Genomic DNA, 19406 nt, shown 5'->3' with positions numbered 1-19406 from the left:
GGTTAAGAGCTTGGCCAAATAGTTGGAAGTAAAAATTTGCAAGGTTGGTGACAGATGTAATAAACTAAAAGTATATGAATGACTTTCACAGAATAAGAACAGATATGAGATTTAAGGAAAATTTATTCTAGAAGAGGAAATAACCAGATAGGCAAGATGCTCCATTCTATAGATGTTTGTCAGCATCTTTTCAGAGCACATCTAGGCTTGCACAATGAACATATAAACAAAGTGGCCTTAAGGCAGGAAGGGGAAAAATATAGGGATTTAGCAATAAGCACGTATATCCACTAAGGCTGAGTTGATTATCACCATTTTGTTGAGTACTCTACCTGCAAACAGATCAGCCTTGAGTCCTGGACATCCCAGAGCAACCAGTCAACCACTTGGTGGGAGATTGATACATTGAATCCTCTCTATTGTGAAAGGTCAGTGTCTTGGCCTCTTTGCTACCAGTGCTTACATTTGGTATGGATTTGGATTTATTGTCCACCGTGTTTCTGCCAGGACTACCATTGATGACTCTCCTAAATACCTTGTTCAGTGAATTTACACCTTATACAATACTGCTTTTGATCACGAGACTCATTCGCATCAAGAAAAGTAAATCAATTGGCTGAACAGTATGGAATTCACTAGTCTTACCACATTTCCTATTTTATTATATTGGCTTCCACTTGGGAGGCTAAATCTTGTGATAGTAAAGCAGCTTTTATTTTTATTTATTTTTTTTTAAAGCAGCTTTTAGTTCCATAAACAGAATACATAGGTCTGTGGACCAGTGAGTGAGTGAAGGTAAGTGTCATCTCTCTTCTTCACCTTGTTTCCCAGTGATAGTATTTTTTGCTTCTGGTCTCTAGAACTTTGAACTCTGCTGATTTAGAGTTTTTAGTTTAGAAGAATACTTCCATATGGGAAAATGATAATGGTTCAATTGAACTGGACATTGAAACTACCTGGTCACATTATTGAACCATATGACTGAACCAGCAAATGAAAAAATAATAATAATGTAGTTGCTTTGCTGGCAAAGGAGATCAGTTCTGATTATCAGGGGAAATAGTGTTATTTCTGCTACTCAATAGGAGGACCACATCCGGAAACCTGTAGGCAACCTGGACTGCCACTTAGGAGCAGGATGAAATGAATAAACACATAGTCCAGGAAAGTAAAAATGGCCAAACTGACTCCAGGAGGTAGAGAAGATGTAAACAGATGAATTACAACCAAAGAAGTAGAAATTTTTTGTTACTTCTAAAAAAAAATCCCCAAAACAAAAACCCCCACCAACTCTGACATTTTCAGATGAATATACACCATACCTTAAGGAACAAGAAACTTCAATATTATTTAAACTATTCTGGAGCATAGGAAAAAAAATGAAACTCCCAGATTTTATTATAGAACTTGCATGGAATTAATACCAACATCTGACAATGAAGTCCAAAAGAGGAAAAATATAGATTGTTTTTACTTATGAGTGTCAAGCAACCCTTAATAAAATAAGGAGAGATGGCTACGTTATGAGCATGATAAATATGTGTGCTTAGTTGCTCAGTCGTGTCTGACTCTTTGCGACCCCATGGACTGTAGCTTGCCAGACTCCTCTGTCCATGGGGATTCTCCAGGCAAGAATACTGGAGTGGGTTGCCATGCGCTCCTCCAGGGGATCCTCCCAACTCAGGGATCAAACCCAGCTCTCCTTCATTACAGGTGGATTCTTTACCATCTGAGCCATATGCATTTCATTTTATTTTAAATTAATTTATTTTAATTGAAGGATAATTACTTTACAATATTTTGATGATTTTCGCCATGCATCAACATGAATCAGCTATAGCTATACATGTGTCCCATCCATCCTGAGCCCTGTCCTATCTCCCTCCCCCTCTTATCCCTCCAGGTTATCACAGAACACTGGCTTTGGGTGCCTTGCATCATACTCACGTTGGTTATCTATTTTACATATGGTAATGTATGTTCCGATGCTATTCACTCAAATCATCCCACCCTCTCCTTCTCCCACAGAGTCCAAAAGTCTGTTCTTTACATCTGTGTCTCCTTTGCTGCCCTGCATGTAGGATCAGTTACCATCTTTCCATATCCTATGTATATGTGTTAATATATAGTATTTGTCTTTCTGGGTTACTTCACTCTGTATAATAGGCTCCAGTTTCATCCACCTCATTAGATCTGATTCAAACGCATTCTTTTCAATAGATGAGTAATACTCCATTGTGTATATGTACCACAGCTTTCTTATCCATTCATCTGCTGATGGACCTCTAGGTTGCATCCATGTCCTGGCTATTATAAACAGTGCTGCGATGAACATTGAGATACATGTGTCTCTTTAATTCTGGTTTCCTTGGTGTATATGCCCAGCAGTGGAATTGCTGGGTCATATGGCAGTTCTAGTCTCAGTTTTTAAAGGAATCTCCACAATGTTCTCCGTAGTGGCTATACCAGTTTGCATTCCCACCAACATTGTAAGAGGGTTCCCTTTTTTCCACACCCTCTCCAGCATTTATTGTTTGTAGGCTTTTTGATGACAGCTCTTCTGACTGGCATGAGATAATACCTCATTGTGGTTTTGATTTGCATTTCTCTGATAATGAGTGTACATCTCATTTTAAAGCCAACAGGAAGAAATATGTGAAGGAATCCCACTGAGCTCTGGAACTAACAAGAGTAATCTTCATCAGCACTGTTAGTCTCATTCTTCTGGTGAAACCGACCAATGCAAGTAGAGTAGAGAAAAAATACGAATTTGTATGCCAGTTGGAAAGGGAAAAGTGAAAGTACCTTCATTTGAATGTGAAAGAACTATTATCTTGAAAAATCCAAGAGAATAAAAGGAAATCTATGATGAACAATGAGAAGATTAAGTGCTAGGTGTAGAAATAAATAGTTTTGATATTTGCTGTTAATATTCAGTGAGGAGATGGGGAGTTGGAAACATCTTGATGGCAGTAACAAAAAAGATGAAAAACGTAGACTTGTTCAGCATTCATCTGACAAACATTTAATTAACATGGCACTGAGGGACACAGAAAACTTAAAATGGAAAAGCATACCTTGTTTCTGTAAAGAAAGACTGAATCTCAAAAAGTGTTATTGTCCTTAAGATAATTTATATTTAATGTAATCTCAGTAAAATGCCAGTAGAGTTTTTCATACTAGACAAACTGATTTTAAAGATCATGTGTAAAAATAGACATGGAAATTCTTAAAAGTAGTAAAGAGAGACCAATTGTACCAGCTATTAAGTCATGTTAAGAAACTATGATATTTAAAATGTTATTACACTGACATGAATCAGTATCATAACACTTAGACACTTAGATTACATTCAAACACATTAGAAACCTAATATATAAAAAAGTGGCATTTGAAATCTGTGGGAGAAAGATGGATTATGTCATGAATGATGTTGGGAATAGATAGTGATCTGGAAAAAAGTTACGGTTAGCTTTCATAAAATATGAAATTGAGACCATCAAATTATTAGAAAAATGCAGGGTTTTTTTTTTTTGTCACAAAGGGAGTTTTTAAATATGACACAAAACCCAGAAGCTATAAAAGAAGTGATATATTCAAATACAGGCACATAAAAATGAAAACTTTTAACAGAGAAAACAGCATAAATAAAATGAAAATCACTAAATGACACACTGGGGAAAATATTTGTAATTCATCTAACAAAAGGTTGATTTTTCTTACTGTATGGAGCACTACTATAATTACCATGTCAAAGAATACAAAGATTCTTTTTAAAGATTGGCTAATGATATAAACTGATAGCTCATGGAAAAATAAAAGCAGCTGTTAAACATTTTCAATGTTTCTCACCCCCCCATAAGATAAATGTAAATTGAAATTAGAGTGATACGCAGTTTTTTATCCTTCAGATTATCAAAGATCAAAAAAAATTGAAAATATGCAAGGTTTACAAGGGTGTAAGAAAACAGACACTCTAAGTTCCTGGTGGTGTAAATTGGTAGTAAAAATAATAGGTAAACTGAGTACTGTGTGTCATGCACTTTCCTAAGTACTTTATATTCACTTATTTAATCATCACATGTACCTTTTGTGAATGGTACTCTTATTAGCCCCTATTACAGATGAGGAAACTGAAGAACAGAGAAGTTAGACAATAACCCAAAGTCACACAGTTTGGCAAATGCAGGAGCCAGGGTTTAAGATCAATTACTTTTACTCTAGCATTTACTTTTTTTTTGTCACAACTCTGAATTGTTTCTATGGCAAGTAATTTGGCAGTATTCACTCTCAAGGGTACATATTCTTTGATCTAGTTATTCTTCTTCTAGAGGTTTGATCTGCAGTTTTCCGTAAACAGATGCAAAATGACATTTATTGCAGCATTATTTGCAATAAAGGAAGATTGGAAACAACCTGAATACCTATCCCCAGGGAACTAGTTAATTCAATTGAGGTTCATACGAAGAAAACTAGGCAGCTCTAGATAAACTAAGATGGCGCTCTGTAGTAACATGGAATCATCTCCAAAATATTGTAAAAGGAAAAGCAAGGCACAGAATAATAGGTTGGGATGCTGCCATCTATGCAAAAAGTCACTGAACATATACATACATTTTCATATGTGCACAGAATAGATTCTCAGTGATGCCAGTAGTTGTCTTTCAGGAAGGGAACTGGGTAATTGAGATTTTGAATTCGCAGAGTACAGTGTGTGTATTTTAATCTGTATAGAAAACTACTGTGTGTGTGGTTCTCAAATACAGAGACATTTGCATTGAGGTCACTTGGTGAAGAGTGTAACCAAGTGCCTTAGACCTGGATTCAGACTCCAGCACTGGATGGTTAACTCAGCAGGAAAGAGGCTTTGGAACACCTGTAGCGACTTGACTTCTTCCCTGACTTTGACTTTGACTGCAGGAAGGGCAAAATCCATAGAGCTCTATGTGCTTAGGGTAAGATTCCTTCCAACACCACTCTGCTCTCCAGTCTGAACTGCTGCACACAGCTTTTATCTTTTACACATGGTATTGCTGCTTGAAGGCCTTCATCAGCTAGACTTTCATCCCTCTAAGGCCCTCTCTACCAGACCACCTGACCTGCCTCTTGAGAAATCTGTATGCAGGTCAGGAAGCATCAGTTAGAACTGGACATGGAACAACAGACTGGTTCCAAATAGGAAAAGGAGTACATCAAGGCTGTATATTGTCATCCTGCTTATTTAACTTCTATGCAGAGTACATCATGAGAAACGCTGGACTGGAAGACACACAAGCTGGAATCAAGATTGCCGGGAGAAATATCAATAACCTCAGATATGCAGATGACATCACCCTTATGGCAGAAAGTGAAGAGGAACTCAAAAGCTTCTTGATGAAAATGAAAGAGGAGAGTGAAAAAGTTGGCTTAAAACTCAACATTCAGAAAACGAAGATTATGGCATCTGGTCCCATCACTTCATGGGAAATAGATGGGGAAACAGTAGAAACAGTGTCAGACTTTATTTTTTTGGGCTCCAAAATCACTGCAGATGGTGACTACAGCCATGAAATTAAAAGACGCTTACTCCTTGGAGGAAAAGTTATGACCAACCTAGATAGCATATTCAAAAGCAGAGACATTACTTTGCCGACTAAGGTCTGTCTAGTCAAGGCTTGGTTTTCCCTGTGGTCATGTATGGATGTGAGAGTTGGACTGTGAAGAAGGCTGAGTGCCGAAGAATTGATGCTTTTGAAGTGTGGTGTTGTAGAAGACTCTTGAGAGTCCCTTGGACTGCAAGGAGATCCAACCAGTCCATTCTGAAGGAGATCAACCCTGGGATTTCTTTGGAAGGAATGATGCTAAAGCTGAAGCTCCAGTACTTTGGCCACCTCATGAGAAGAATTGACTTATTGGAAAAGACTTTCGATGCTGAGTGGGATTGGGGACAGGAGGAGAAGGGGATGACCCAGGATGAGATGGCTGGATAGCATCACGGACTCGATGGACGTGAGTCTGAGTGAACTCCGGGAGATGATGATGGACAGGGAGGCCTGGCGTGCTGCGATTCATGGGGTCACAAAGAGTCAGACATGACTGAGTGACTGAACTGAACTGAACTGAACTGAAGGCCCTCTCTGTGTACCCACTAGCCTGACACTGTCCCCCACTCTCTTCACCTCCAGACACCATTTTATTTTTCCCTGTGGAATGATTGTTCATGAGCAAAATCTTGGAGACAAACCAAGAGAGTTTCCAGTCTAATATGGAAGATTAACTAATAAATAGATGTAAAGTTACAATGGTGTATAACAATCACGATTGGGAAGTACATGGATTTGTGAGAATAAATGGTAACGGGGAAATGACCTAGCTGAAGTCACAAAGCCAAGGAGGTCATGATAGGCTTTCCTGCTTTCCCCAGAAAGCGATAACTGAGGCAAGATCAAAACAAAAGAAGAGGTTAACTGGGCAAAGTGGCTACGGGGGCAGATGGTGCAGGTGGGCAGCTCGTGGGGAGAGCAGGTGCAAGGGCCCTGTGGCAGAAGGCACATAGGAATTCAAGAAAATGAATGGGATAGGAGGAGGCTTGAGGAAGGAGCGTGGATGGAGAGACGGTTGGGACCTTTGCAGTCATATCTCTTAAGGACATTAAAAAGTCCTACTTTATTGGGTAGAAATCTCCATTCTGATTTCTAAATTTTGATATCAAATTGCTACCTAATTCATATAGACTTAGACTTTAGCTTCATAGACATCATGTTAAGTTCATCTAAAAGAAAGAGAGAAATGAGAAAACGAATACATGCTCTGGTTAAAAAAAACAAAATCAGCTTTGTTGACATGTATTTAAAAACCCCTTGATTGACCAGAATGCCTAAGGATATTTCTGATTAATTTAGTTTTCATTACTATTATTAACTGAGGCTTCAAATAAACTTATTTTGCTTAAATCCTTTTAGAAAGTCTTTAAAAAAATTTTAGCCCCTTTCCTGCCTTAGGTTTGTGTCACAAAGATTGGATGGGCTGTAGGGCATGTACTTTTATATATTTACATTTAAAGTCTACAAGCCTTCAGCTAGAATGTGCTTATCCTCACAAGCCGAAATGACTGTTTTTCATTTCCGTGAATGTTTATTCCTTCACAGTCATGATATAGGAAGAGGGAGGGGGGAATAAAAGTTGCTTTGTATGACAGTATTTGGGCACTCCCATCTGGTGATTAGACACCTTTCTTACTGGGTCTGTTACTGCTGGAGAAATGAGAGTATTCTAACAAAAGTACCAGGTAAGGGGAAATTTAACTAGATCTTAGTCTGGACTGTCTGGAGTTGAGAACAAGTTTCTAGTCCTTGTCATGTTTTAATAAAAGTGAGCCTTAGATTGATCTGCTTAGCCTTTCCTCATTAAAGGACACGAATACTGTCCATGGCAGCTTTGTTTTGACCTGATCCAGAATCACATACCTCATTTTGTTGTTGTCTCTTCAGACTCCTTTAATCTGGAACAGTTCCCCAGCTTTTGTCTTTCATAGTCTTGGCAGTGTTGAGAAGTCTAAGGCAGGTATTTTGAGAATACCCTTCCACTTGGGTTTGAGTGTTTCATCATATCAGGTCCACATTATGCACTCGGGGCAGAAGTCCCGCAGAAGTTGCGTGTCTTAGTGCTGTGCATGGCATACATGAGACATGTGTGTCTGTCTGTATCACTCAGAGTGTTGTTAACTTTGATTGCTTGACTGAGGAGGTGTCTGCCAGTTTTCCCTACTGTAAATATCCTCTTTATCGTCTGTAAATAGAAGGATAGGGAGGGACAGAGTTTAAGAATAAGTAAATATATTGTTCCGCAACTGACTGTCATTACTGATGGTTTTAGCATCCATTGCTGATTCTTGCTTAGATCCATCATTATTATAATGGTCAAAAATATTGATTTTCTAACTCTTTAACTTTTCTATATTTATTGTTTTTCCTCTATAAGACAGTTTTTCCTTCTTCTTTCTTTGTGTGTGTGTTTAGTGTTGTTGTTTTTAAAGAAACATGGTTCCTGGGGTTTTTTAATTTAAATTTATTTATTTTTCTAATTGAAGGATAATTATTTTTAAGAATTTTGTTGTTTTCTTTCAGAGCTCAACATGAATCAGCTATAGGTATACATATATCCTCTCCCACTTGAACCTCCTTCCTTTCTTCCTCCCCACCCCACCTCTCTAGGTTAATACAGAGCCCCTGTTTGAGTTTCCTGAGAGATACAGGAAATTCCTGTTGGCTATCTGTTTTACATATGGTAATATGAGTTTCCATGTTTCTCTCTCCATACATCTCATCCTCTCCCCGTGTCCATAAGTCTGTTCTCTTATGTCTCCATTGAAAGTGAAAGAAAGTGAAAGAGAAGTTGCTCAGTCGTGTCCAACTCTTTGCGACCCCGTGGACTGTAGCCCACCAGGTTCCTCCGTCCATGGGCTTCTCCAGGCAAGAATACTGGAGTGGGCTGCCATTTCCTTCTCCAGGGGAATCTTCCCAACCCAGGGATCAAACCCAGGTCTCCTCCATTGCAGGCAGACGCTTTAACCTCTGAGCCACCAGGGAAGCCCCACTGCTGTCCTGCACATAAATTCTTCAGTACCATCTTTCTAGATTCTGTATATATGTGTTAGTATACAATCTTTATCTTTCTTTTTCTGACTTACCTCACTGTATAATAGGCTCTAGGTTCATCCACCTCATTAGAACTGACTCAAATGTGTTCCTTTTTATGGCTGAGTAATATTCCATTGTGTAAGGTACCACAACTTCCTTATCCATTCATCTGTCGATGGACATCTAGGTTGCTTCCATGTTCTAGCTGTTGTAAATGGTGCCCCATAGTATGTATGGTATGTTACTGTCTTTATTCCATTTTATGTTGCCCCAGGTTTGGCCAGTGGGAATCCTGAGACACTGAGTCTTTTATCAGAGATTTTTGTACAAATTATATAAAAAATAGATAACAGACTGACAGAAGATAGATAACCTAGGAGTAAGAAGCCTGAGAGGTGAATCTGTGGTGATCAGGAGAGGCTTCAGTGAAGAAGTGGTATTTGAAGTGAGCTATGAAAAAGTGGTTGCCTTTTCACAGGGTTGGAGTTGAGGCAGAGTGGAAAGGGAGCCTGAATGGAGGAAGACAGGACAGACCTGGTGTTCAGCAAGTAATACAGTGGGTCGAGCTCACAAAGGGGAACCTGGCCTGAAACAGAAAACCCTCTGCGCTTAGTTTGCTTCTAGAATTTTCTGTGCAGGTCTCACGCCTCAGTATTTTCTTCCTGGCCCTCCTTTTGCTGTTTGGGGGAAGGGAGAGGATGAGGTGTGAGGCAGGAGGGCATTGCAAGTGGTGGAAAACAGCAGTGTGAGCCCAGAGCCTTACTCAGATGCTACCTTCTCCGGAAGCCCTTTTACAGATCTCTAATAAGACCCTCCTCTCTGCACTCCCAGGTCACTTTGTGCCTCTGTGTTAACAGATCTGTTCTGTCTTGTACTGTTTCTGTTTGTGTGGATACGTCTTCCCCCTTTGAAGCACGAGCCACATATGAATCATCTCCCCCCTTCCCAGTACTCAGTACAAATGCTTCATAAGTATTTCTTGAATCTGTGTGAAAGGAAAGAGAGAGGATAGGTTGGAGCTCGTTGGGGAAGGTTCTGGATGTCATTTTCAGGGGTTCAGGCTTGCTCCTCAGGCAGAGATAGGCCCTGGAGCTTTGAACCAGTGCAGGGCTGCTGGGAGCTAGAAGGTCTGAGGATGCAGTGGAAGCGGGATGCTGCAAGACACCTGTGAGTAGCCAGAGAGAGACGGCCAGGAAGGGCAGAGGCATGGAAGCAGACAGTTATCACCACACAAATCGGGGCACTCATTGGAATGTAGGAATTGATTGAAAGGGGGAAAAAAATGAGTTGAGCATGGCTTTGAGGTTTCAAGACTGTATAGTTAGCAGATTGGCAGTGACCTCTCACCAAAACAGGAGCCCAGAGCCAATTACAGAAGAACAAGGAGTTCAGCATCGTGCTGTCCGGTCCTCAGCCAAGGCTCTCCCTGAATCCAAACAATATGATTCGTTGAACATTTTTTATTATATCTATTATGGTAAGAAAATATTGTCTCTGCTGGAGGCCCCAAAACTGACATGAGTGTAATGGGCATTTTTCTTTTGGCTTTTGTAACAGTTTCATTAAAAATGGATGCTAGTAACTGCTTTTCTAACCTTGAAGCATGGCCCAGTGAGAGCAGCTTATCACGGAAGAAATAGTCGTCAGCTTTCCTCTGGCTCCTCTGTCCCCTCTTGCCCCTTCCTAACAACAGAAAATTTGCTTTGCACCTGCTCCAACAGGGCTCTAAGTGATAAGCATCTTGCAAGCCCAGAAAATTGTAGTATCAAATCTCAGCTCCAACTGTGAGGCAGCACCATATCCCCCGATCCCGCTGAGAGACCTTGCTTTTCCAGCTCCCCGGGGAAGAGTTCTTTCCCTCCAGCCCTCTTTCAGGTTTGAACTCTGACCTAAGCCCTGTTTTTAGCTCCCAGCATGCATTGCTCTGGAGCTGGCCCTGACCTAGCCCCGAATCCTCCACCCTGAGCTCACCAGCAGGTCAGCCCTGGGTAGCCCTGGGGTCACTGGAATACCCAGTTCCAATAATGAGCATATTTATCCAAGGAGAGGAAATGGACTTTCCTATTTGTTACAGTCTATTGCTTCCCCGCCCCCCCACCCAAAAACAGGTGCTTAAGAAGCATTGGATATATTCACTATTATTGGTGATTTGGTAAATATACATAAAAATCATCTAATATTCACAAAGTTGTTTTCATTCACACCTTCCTTCTTAGGTTAAAAATGCTTTGTTATAACTCAGGACTTAACTTTAAGAAAGATATTCCTATTTCATTGCTAGGGAATGTGAAATGTTTGAAAATAATGCTGTATTCAGGAAAGCTCTTGCCAGGATTTCAAATAAAAATAGCAAATACTAATTAAATAGGTGTATCACATTCTAACTGGCTTTAGTGTGTGGTTTAAAGGGCAAGGAAAAAGTGCTGACAGAGTTTATAATTTCTGTCTTCATGTTTTCCTCTTAGGATTTTCAAACAGACCAAAGTCATTAAAAATACTCCTTAACCCCCAAAGCCACAAAAAAGAAGCTACTCAGGTCTATTATGAAAAGGTTGAACCACTGTTGAAGATTGCGGGAATAAAGACTGATGTAACAAGTAAGTATTTTCAGAACATAATTTCACCTTTAAAAAAAAAAATCACACTTGAGGAAGCAAGATAACCTTGAGTTTGTTCTTGAGTCAAATTTAGGAAACTACTTGTAATATCTAAAGCTTCTTTATGTGCTTTGATAATTTACTGCAGCCGGCTACAGGATTATAATTCAATTATTTTGTTTCAATTGTATTATTTTTTATTAGAGTATCACTGTTGTCTCTTTAGACCTTTTTCAGACTTTAAAAGTTATTAGATATCATATTTAAGGGGCCTGCACATGTTTTAGTACTTCATTGGGATGCTGGCTATTTGCACATTATCTCTGCAGTTCAGCAGTGATTGATTTTTGCTCACTTAAATGTTAGATGTCTTCCATGAAATCCTTCATTAGGTGGTTTTTGTTCTGACTCTGACCCCTGCTGGTTGGGTCAAAACTCAGCACTTAACAGCTGATTTAGATGAATTTGAAGAAGCCAGCAGCTTAAAATCATTGTCTAAAACAAGAGAGGTGTTTAGGTTTGTGGGCAGTAAAACAGAAATTTGCTAATGCTGAAGTTCATAGAAAGAAGATAGTAAAATTCTTTCAGCTGTTAAAATTTGGTGACCAAATTCCTTTATTGCTTGGCGGTGGTGGTTTAGTCACTAAGTTGTGTCCAACTCTTGTGATCCCATGGACTGTAGCCTGCTAGGCTCCTCATCCATGGGATTCTCCAGGCGAGAATATTGGAGTGGGTTGCCATTTCCTTCTCCAGAGGATCTTCCCAACCCAGGAATCTAACCTGGGTCTCCTGCATTGCAGGCAGATTCTTTACCAACTATGAGCTGTGAGGGAAGCCCAAAGATTTCCGTAACCAGGAATTGAACCCCAGCCGCGGCGGTGAAAGCACTGAATCCTAGCCACTAGACCACCAGGGAGCTGCTTTGATTTCTTAGGGACTCTTATTTTTCCCAAGGGGATGAGGTCAGGAGGGTTGATGCTGTTGTTAATCATACCCTCAGTTTTGCTGGTTTTACTTTTAGGTAGCCCACTCCCGTGTTCTTGCCTGGAGAATCCCAGGGACGGGGGAGCCTGGTGGGCTGCCGTCGATGGGGTCGCACAGAGTCGGACACGACTGAAGTGACTTAGCAGCAGCAGCAGCAGCTTCTGTTTCCACTAAACAGATAATATAAATGTGTAGTGAATTTTAATTGATGAAGAGTGTTGCATAAGCCTACTCAGGATACAAGGCTAGAATGCACTTGGAATCTCCTAGTCCCAGTTATAAGTTCCTGAGGAAGGTGCCCAGAATGACCTGGCTTTGCTCAGCCACAACCAAGGGAGATGAGTCTCACAATCAATGTAAATAAGGTTTAAAACCTACATCTCGTGACTTGATGGATGGGTATGCCTGTGTGCGCTGTGTCCATAGTATTTTGGTATTTCTTTCATTAACCTTGGCTTCATCTTAAATATGGTCCTTTCCATCACTGTAAAATGGTTGCCAATGAATTTGGTTCTTCTTCATTGAAACCTAGTGGGATGGGAAGAGGTGTGCATATGTGAGGGATTCAACATGTTTTAATCCTGAATGAGGATTAAAATTTTTTCTTATTAATTTGACTGTCCTAATGTCTTATGTATGCTTCACCTGGAGCACTTTCTTAGGCAGCAAGACCCTTCCTAGGAGATGCAGTGGGACCCCCTTCTCCTAAAGGCCGAGGGCACCTGAAATGAAGTTGGGAAGGCTCCCAACAAGGCGCACAAGAGGAAGTCTGAGTCCAGAGTAAGGATAAATCTTTAGTGCTGCAATTGGGAGTTTACTGTTTGTGCGTTGATCCCACGGTGCTGCACATTTTTTATCATGGTGTTGTAATTTAGTTTAGCAAAGATGATTACGTCATCAGGATAAAGATCAGAAAACGTGAGGGAGGCACTGGAGGAAAGAAAACCAGCCTACAAGGCTTGAACTAAGGTAGAGGAAATGGTAAGAATGTGCTTTCCTTTTTAATAATTGTATTGGAGAGAAAAATATTATGTCTAGAAGCTTTTTCCCCTAAAATTTAAATGTTATCAAATATGATATTTAGTTTAACATAAAATAAAATTAGAATATGACATAAATGCAAATTTAGAATTTATTTATATATTTGTGCAGAATGGCTAATTATTGGCTGCCTAACACACCTGCTGCAGGCAAAATTATAAAATTATATCTTTTGCTTATGAAAACATTTGGGTATGTATATTGGCTTAATATTTATATTTTTAAAATGTTTCCTATTTTATGTGAAAGACACAATAAACATGTGGCTATCTGAAAAATTTTATCCTGCCTATCTCACTATATAATTTTTTAGTTTGAATAAGGTTGTATATTTAAAACTGCCTTGTATATTGTAAAGTGCTATAGAAACATGGTCATAATGTGGCATATTTTAATTTCATAAATTATGTAATAATAAGAGTCAACTCACACTTTTAAAAAGTATCTTTTATGAAAGAGTAAAACAGAAAGAGTACAAATTTTCTGCATGTCCAGCGTGACCATTGTTTTAATATACGTTCTGTGCGCCGCTGACTCCAAATGGACTATGAATTATGTAATAAATTCTATATGATGATGAATTCATTAAGAGAGTGCTGTGTAATGAGGCATGATGTAAAACTTGTAACAAGATGTATTCATCATAAGGGCTTCCCTGGTGGCTCAGTGATAAAGAATCCGCCTGCCAATGCGGAAGATGCAGGTTCAGTCCCTGGGTTGGGAAGATCCCCTGGAGGAGGAAATGGCAACCAGCTCCGGTATTCTTGCCTGAAAAATTCCATGGACAGAGGAGCCTGGTGGGCTACAGTCCATGGGGTCACAAAGAGTCAGACATGACGGCACACACACATGCGGACCATATGCTCCAGCAATTCCACACTTCTGGGTATTTAGCCAAAGGAAGCAAAAACACTGACTCAAAAGAGATCTGTACCCCCATATGCATTACAGCGCTAGTTCTTTAAAAAAAGTTTATTGGAGCGTAATTGCTTTACAATGCTGTGTTAGCTTCTGCGTACAGCAGGGTGAGCCAGCTACATGGGTACGTATAACCCCTCTTTTTTGGATTTCTTTTCATGTAGGTCACCACAGAGCACTGAATAGCGTTCCCTGTGCTCTACAGTAGGTTCTCATTAGTATTTGTTTTATAGAGAAGTGTATATATGGCAGTCCCCCAGTTTATCCCACTCCCCTTTCTCGCTTGGTGTCCGTACGTTTGTTCTCGATACTGTGTGTCTGTTCGTGTTTTACAAGAAGGTTCATCTGTGCCATTTTTGTAGATCCCACATACATGCATTAACATGCGATATTTATTCTTCTCTTTCTGACTTTCTTCACCCTGCATGATAGTCTCTAGGCCCATCCACATCTCTTCAAACGGCACAGTTTTGTTCTTTTTTATGGATAAATAATATTCCATTGCATATATGTATGACCCCTTTATCCATTCCTCTGTCGATGGACGTTTAGGTCACTTCCATGTTCTGGCTATTGTAAGCAGTGCTGCAGTGACCACTGGGGCTCAGGTATCTTTTGGAATTATGGTTTTCTCTGCGTATATGCCCAGGAGTGGGATTGCTGGGTCATATGGTAGTTTTATCGTTAGTTTTCTAAGGAAGCTTTGTACTGTTCTCCATAGTGGCTGTATCAATTTACATTCCTACCCACAATGTGCGAGGGTTCCCTTTTCTCCACACTCTCTCCAGCATTTATTGTTTGTAGATATTTTTATGATGACCAGTGTGAGGTGACACCTCACTATAGCTTTGATGCGCATGGATGGAGGAGCCTGGTGGGCTACAGTCCATGGGGTCGCAAAGAGTCGGACATGACTGAGCGACTTCACTTTCACTTTCTCTAATTAGTGATGCTGAATATCTTTTCATGTGCCTGTTCGCCCTCTGTATGTCTTCTTGGAGAAATGTCTGTTTAGGTCTTTTGCCCATTTTTTGACCAAGTTCTTTGTTTTCTGGTATTAAGCTGCATGAGCTGTTTGTATATTTTGGAAATTAATCCCTTGTCAGTTGCTTCATTTGCAAATATTTTGTCTCATTCTGATGGTTGTCTTTTCATCTTGTTTATAGTTCTCTTTGCTATGAAAAAGCTTTTAGGTTTAATTAGGTTCCCATTTGTATATATTTGTTTTTATTTTTCATTACATTTTATTTTCATTACAATAGCCAAGACATGTAATCAGCCTAAGTGTTCATTAATTGATGAATGGATACAGAAAATGTGTGTATATGTATGTGTGTGTGTGTGTGTGTGTACATGCCATACCACAGAATACTTTCCAGCCATAGAAAAGAAGGAAATCTTTCCATTTGGGGAAATATAAAAGGACCCTCAGGATACTGTGGTAAGTGAAATAAGTCAAAAGCCATATGATCCCACTTATATGTGGAATATTTTTAAAAATTCCCCCAAGCAAACAAATCAGAACATGTAGATACAGAGAACAGATTTCCAGAGGTTTGGTGGTGGGGGAGAAAGGGTTGAAGGGTGTCAAAAGGTACAGACTTCCTGTTTAAAAAAAAAGATTCTCACCACACTAATGATAGTATATTAATTTCATTTTGGTTAGTGCTGAAAGTCTAACTCCTTCTAAATATAGATCGGCATCTTTTGAAATAGTTGAGCTAAAGGAGCATCTCCCCTCTGCTGCTACTTTCAGTGCAGTATCTTATGTAATAATCATATCAGAAGAACTAGAAGAACCTTAAAAAGTTATTTATTCCTAATAACTTGGTACATGAATCAAAAAGCAAGAGTGGAAAGCCCATTCTGGCATATGATACCGTTTCTTTCTCTTCCTCTCAAAGCAGAGCAGACTTTAAGAATTACACTGTTAAAGGTGTGAGAGGAATTCTGGACCTCATAGGATAACTCATAGAACAACGAGATTGAAAAAGTCAAGGCAGCCGAGAAATTAAACTGGGAAGAACTGTGGAGGCCCTCTAGTTCAATTTCTCTCCTATGGTGGAGTGCAGGAGTATGGCATTCCTAGTGGAAGAAGCGCCACTCCCGGGGCACTCCACAGCCTGGGCCTGGGCGTCATGTGGTGGATCAGTGCGTGCTGTTACTGGACAATAGTGATGGGCATTCTCAACTGGAGTTCAGAGTCACTGTGCCCCTGTACGTATTAGAAAAAGGCACCTCCTTTGTCCTCACTTACTAACAGCTGCTCTTTCTTCTGGGCTGATGTAGTCCAAAGTCACCTAGCACGTTGAATAAGAGTATTAGCTGGATTGCAAACCTACTTGACCCTTTGCCAAATGTCTGTGGGAAATGTAAACTGCAAGAACTTGTGAGCTGATGTTTGCCTCCTTGTGACTTTCCGTGTTGATGTTTATCTTTTGTGCCTGCTAACTTGCTTCAGTTCTGTCCAACTCTTTGCGACCCTGTGGATGTAGCCTGCCAGGCTCCTCTGTCCGTGGGGATTCTCTAGGCAAGAATACTGCAGTGGGTTGCCATGCTCTCCTTCAGGGGAATCTTCCCGACCCAAGGATCAAACCCGTGTCTCTTATGTCTCCTGTACTGGCAGACGGGTTCTTTACCACTAGCGCCACCGTACAAAATAAATGAAATAAGTGTGTCCCATCTTGTGTGTACAATCTTTGAGGTATTTGAAAACAGATATCATGTACTCCCTTGATCTCACTTGTTCAAGACAGGCAGTTCCATTTTCTTCAGTCAATCTTTATAGTCACACAGCTCCTAGACCTTCTTATGTTCATCATCATTATCGTGGTCAAAGACACGTCTCTGAATGTAGCTTTGATCTCTGCCAGCTCAGGGCCCATGGGAGTGCTTTGTCACCAGATAATTTTATCTCCTGTCTGACCCTGGGCAGAGCCGTCAAGAATGTAGGTTTTTTTGTCACTTTTTTCCCTCCTTCTGGGATCATGTGTTTAACTTTTGACACTTTTACCAAATTTCTTTGGATTCTTTCCCTTTGGCTCTTGATATCTATTTGAAGCCTTCCCTTCCATGGAGATACCGCCTATTTCTCCTGATTTCACCCAGCAGAAAGCTAGGTGATCTGATAAAACTGTTAAAAAGATGCTAGTCAGCTGAGGCATTACTCCCTCCCAATTATACCTACATGTTAACAAAAATCTGGATCGTAAATGTTCACAAATCAGATCTAGCTAGAGAGAGAGAATTATGGGCAAAAAGTTCTTTTTATTTCCCTTGAATAATTATGGATATACATGACCAATCCATTTCTAATACTAGGATATCACTTAGGGAGTTGGAATTTATCCCTGTAGACAATGAATAGTCATCAATGGAGTTTATGTAGGGAAGAGGTGTGATCAAACGTATGCTTAAGAAAGATCATTCTGGCTAGAGTGGGTAAATAGAGGGAGACTGGAGGAAAGGCTGATGTAGTTTGCACATTAGAAATTATGGTGACTGGGTCTAGGGCATCAGCTTGAGGAATGTTGGAATGCGACAGCATAATTAAAAGGCAGGAACAACTGGCTTTGGGCATAGAGTGGTTGCAGAGAGTGAAAGAAAGGGATACTCTAGGGAGAAGCCATTTCCTGTCTTGGGTAGTGAGGAATGGATGATGGAACACTAGAAAGAATGATGTAATGGAGAGGCAGTGTTTTTGAAGGTGAGAATGATGGCTGGTACTTGAACTTACTAAGTTTGAAGTGCCTACGAGACAGAAAAGAAAATGGCATTTCAGTATCTTATCCTGTTACAGACTTTTCTCACCAAACCAAGAAATGTTTCTTTTATGTTAGAGTCAAAGCTCATCTGATTTAACTTTAGCCTGTTTCCTTACCACCAATCAATATCAACCTCAGGACATTACTTTTCTCCAATATTGGCTTTCTGAAGAAGTAATATTTCAACTGAAGGTTGAGGTGTATAGGGATCCTAGCAGTGAGAACTGTGTGTTCAAAGAGTTGTAAACAATGAAAACTCCAAATTTCCTATATAAGAGAGGTGTCAGTCAGATTGTCAAAGGAATGTAACTGAAAGAAGAGGCTAGTAGCTTTCTTGTGATACTGCAGCTTCCTGGCAGCCCATGTTGTTTATTTGGAGTGATTTGAATCTGGCTCTTTCTGCTTTCAGAGCCCATAATATCCTGTATAAATACACGTTTTGATTCCTTTTACTCCTGAATGGGGCTTCCCAGGTGGTTCCGTAGTAAAGACTCTGCCTGCCATTTCAGGAGACATGTGTTCGATCCCTGGGTTGGAAAGATCCCTTGGAGGAGGACATGGCAAACCACTCCAGGATTCTTGCCTGGAGAATCCCGTGGACAAAGGAACCTGGTGGGCGGCAGTTTGTAAGGTCTAATAGAGTCAGACACGACTGAAGCAACTTAGCACGTGCACACACACACATTTCCCCTGCAGGATGAAAGGAAGAAATAGACTATTATTTCAGATTTTTTGGTAAGTAGAAATATCATTTAACCAGAAGATATTTTTAAGGCTAATTTTATTTTGGATGTGGAAAGCTTTACCAAAGCCATCTTTGGAATAAAACCGAGACTTGATAAACTGACTCTTAGCATAAATATTTCTTCCCTAATACCCTTAATTATTCTTAATGTGTGTTTGTAAGATACTTTATTATTTTGTTTTTAAGGTTGCAGCTACTTACTGAAGTTACAGATGAATGATCAGCACACAGTCATGGATGATAACCTGTTTATTAATGTTGATATTTTATATTGTGTTTTCTTGTCACTTTCTGTTAAATAGAATTTAATAGAGAAGTTTTATTCCTGTGAATGTTAACAGCATTTGAATAAGCTGTGGGAAAATTACAGTGTAATGCTGCTGGGTACAGAATGATTCTTTTAGACACCAAGACTAATAATTTTTAACAATATCTAAAAACATTGTAGGAAAAGCTTGAACCATGCTGGCACCAGGGACAGACAGGCATGAAAGATTAATGTAATCTCACATATAATGATGCACATTCTTACACAAAAAATCCATCTGCAGTGTCATCTCAGTCAGCAGAAATCTTTGATGGGTGGATACAGCTGGGCTGTCTCTTCTGGCAGAGCTGCCCCAGAAAATGCTAAATGCAGTTGGACCATGTGGTGCCATCTGCAGTGTGCCAGTTTATCCTGTCTTCACTGGCATTTGCAATACTGTATAGGGCATCATGACTGTAGAGACAGCGATAG

The 19406-nt window shown here is 39.9% G+C and overlaps 1 protein-coding gene across 2 annotated transcripts in view; it reads left to right on the top strand.

Annotated features, from left to right (window-relative positions):
- CERKL (ceramide kinase like) overlaps positions 1-19406 on the top strand; it is a 137328-nt gene that overhangs the window by 86701 nt on the left and 31221 nt on the right. For both annotated transcript variants that reach the window (XM_040227742.1, XM_040227741.1), the window contains exon 3: positions 11084-11215. In XM_040227742.1, coding sequence (XP_040083676.1) covers positions 11084-11215 — 132 coding nt within the window. The remainder of the gene's footprint in view (positions 1-11083; positions 11216-19406) is intronic.

The sequence above is a fragment of the Oryx dammah genome, unplaced genomic scaffold (assembly GCF_014754425.2).
Source record: "Oryx dammah isolate SB20612 unplaced genomic scaffold, SCBI_Odam_1.1 HiC_scaffold_27, whole genome shotgun sequence".
NCBI classification, from domain to species: domain Eukaryota; kingdom Metazoa; phylum Chordata; class Mammalia; order Artiodactyla; family Bovidae; genus Oryx; species Oryx dammah.
This window is presented reverse-complemented; position numbering and strand designations above follow the sequence as displayed.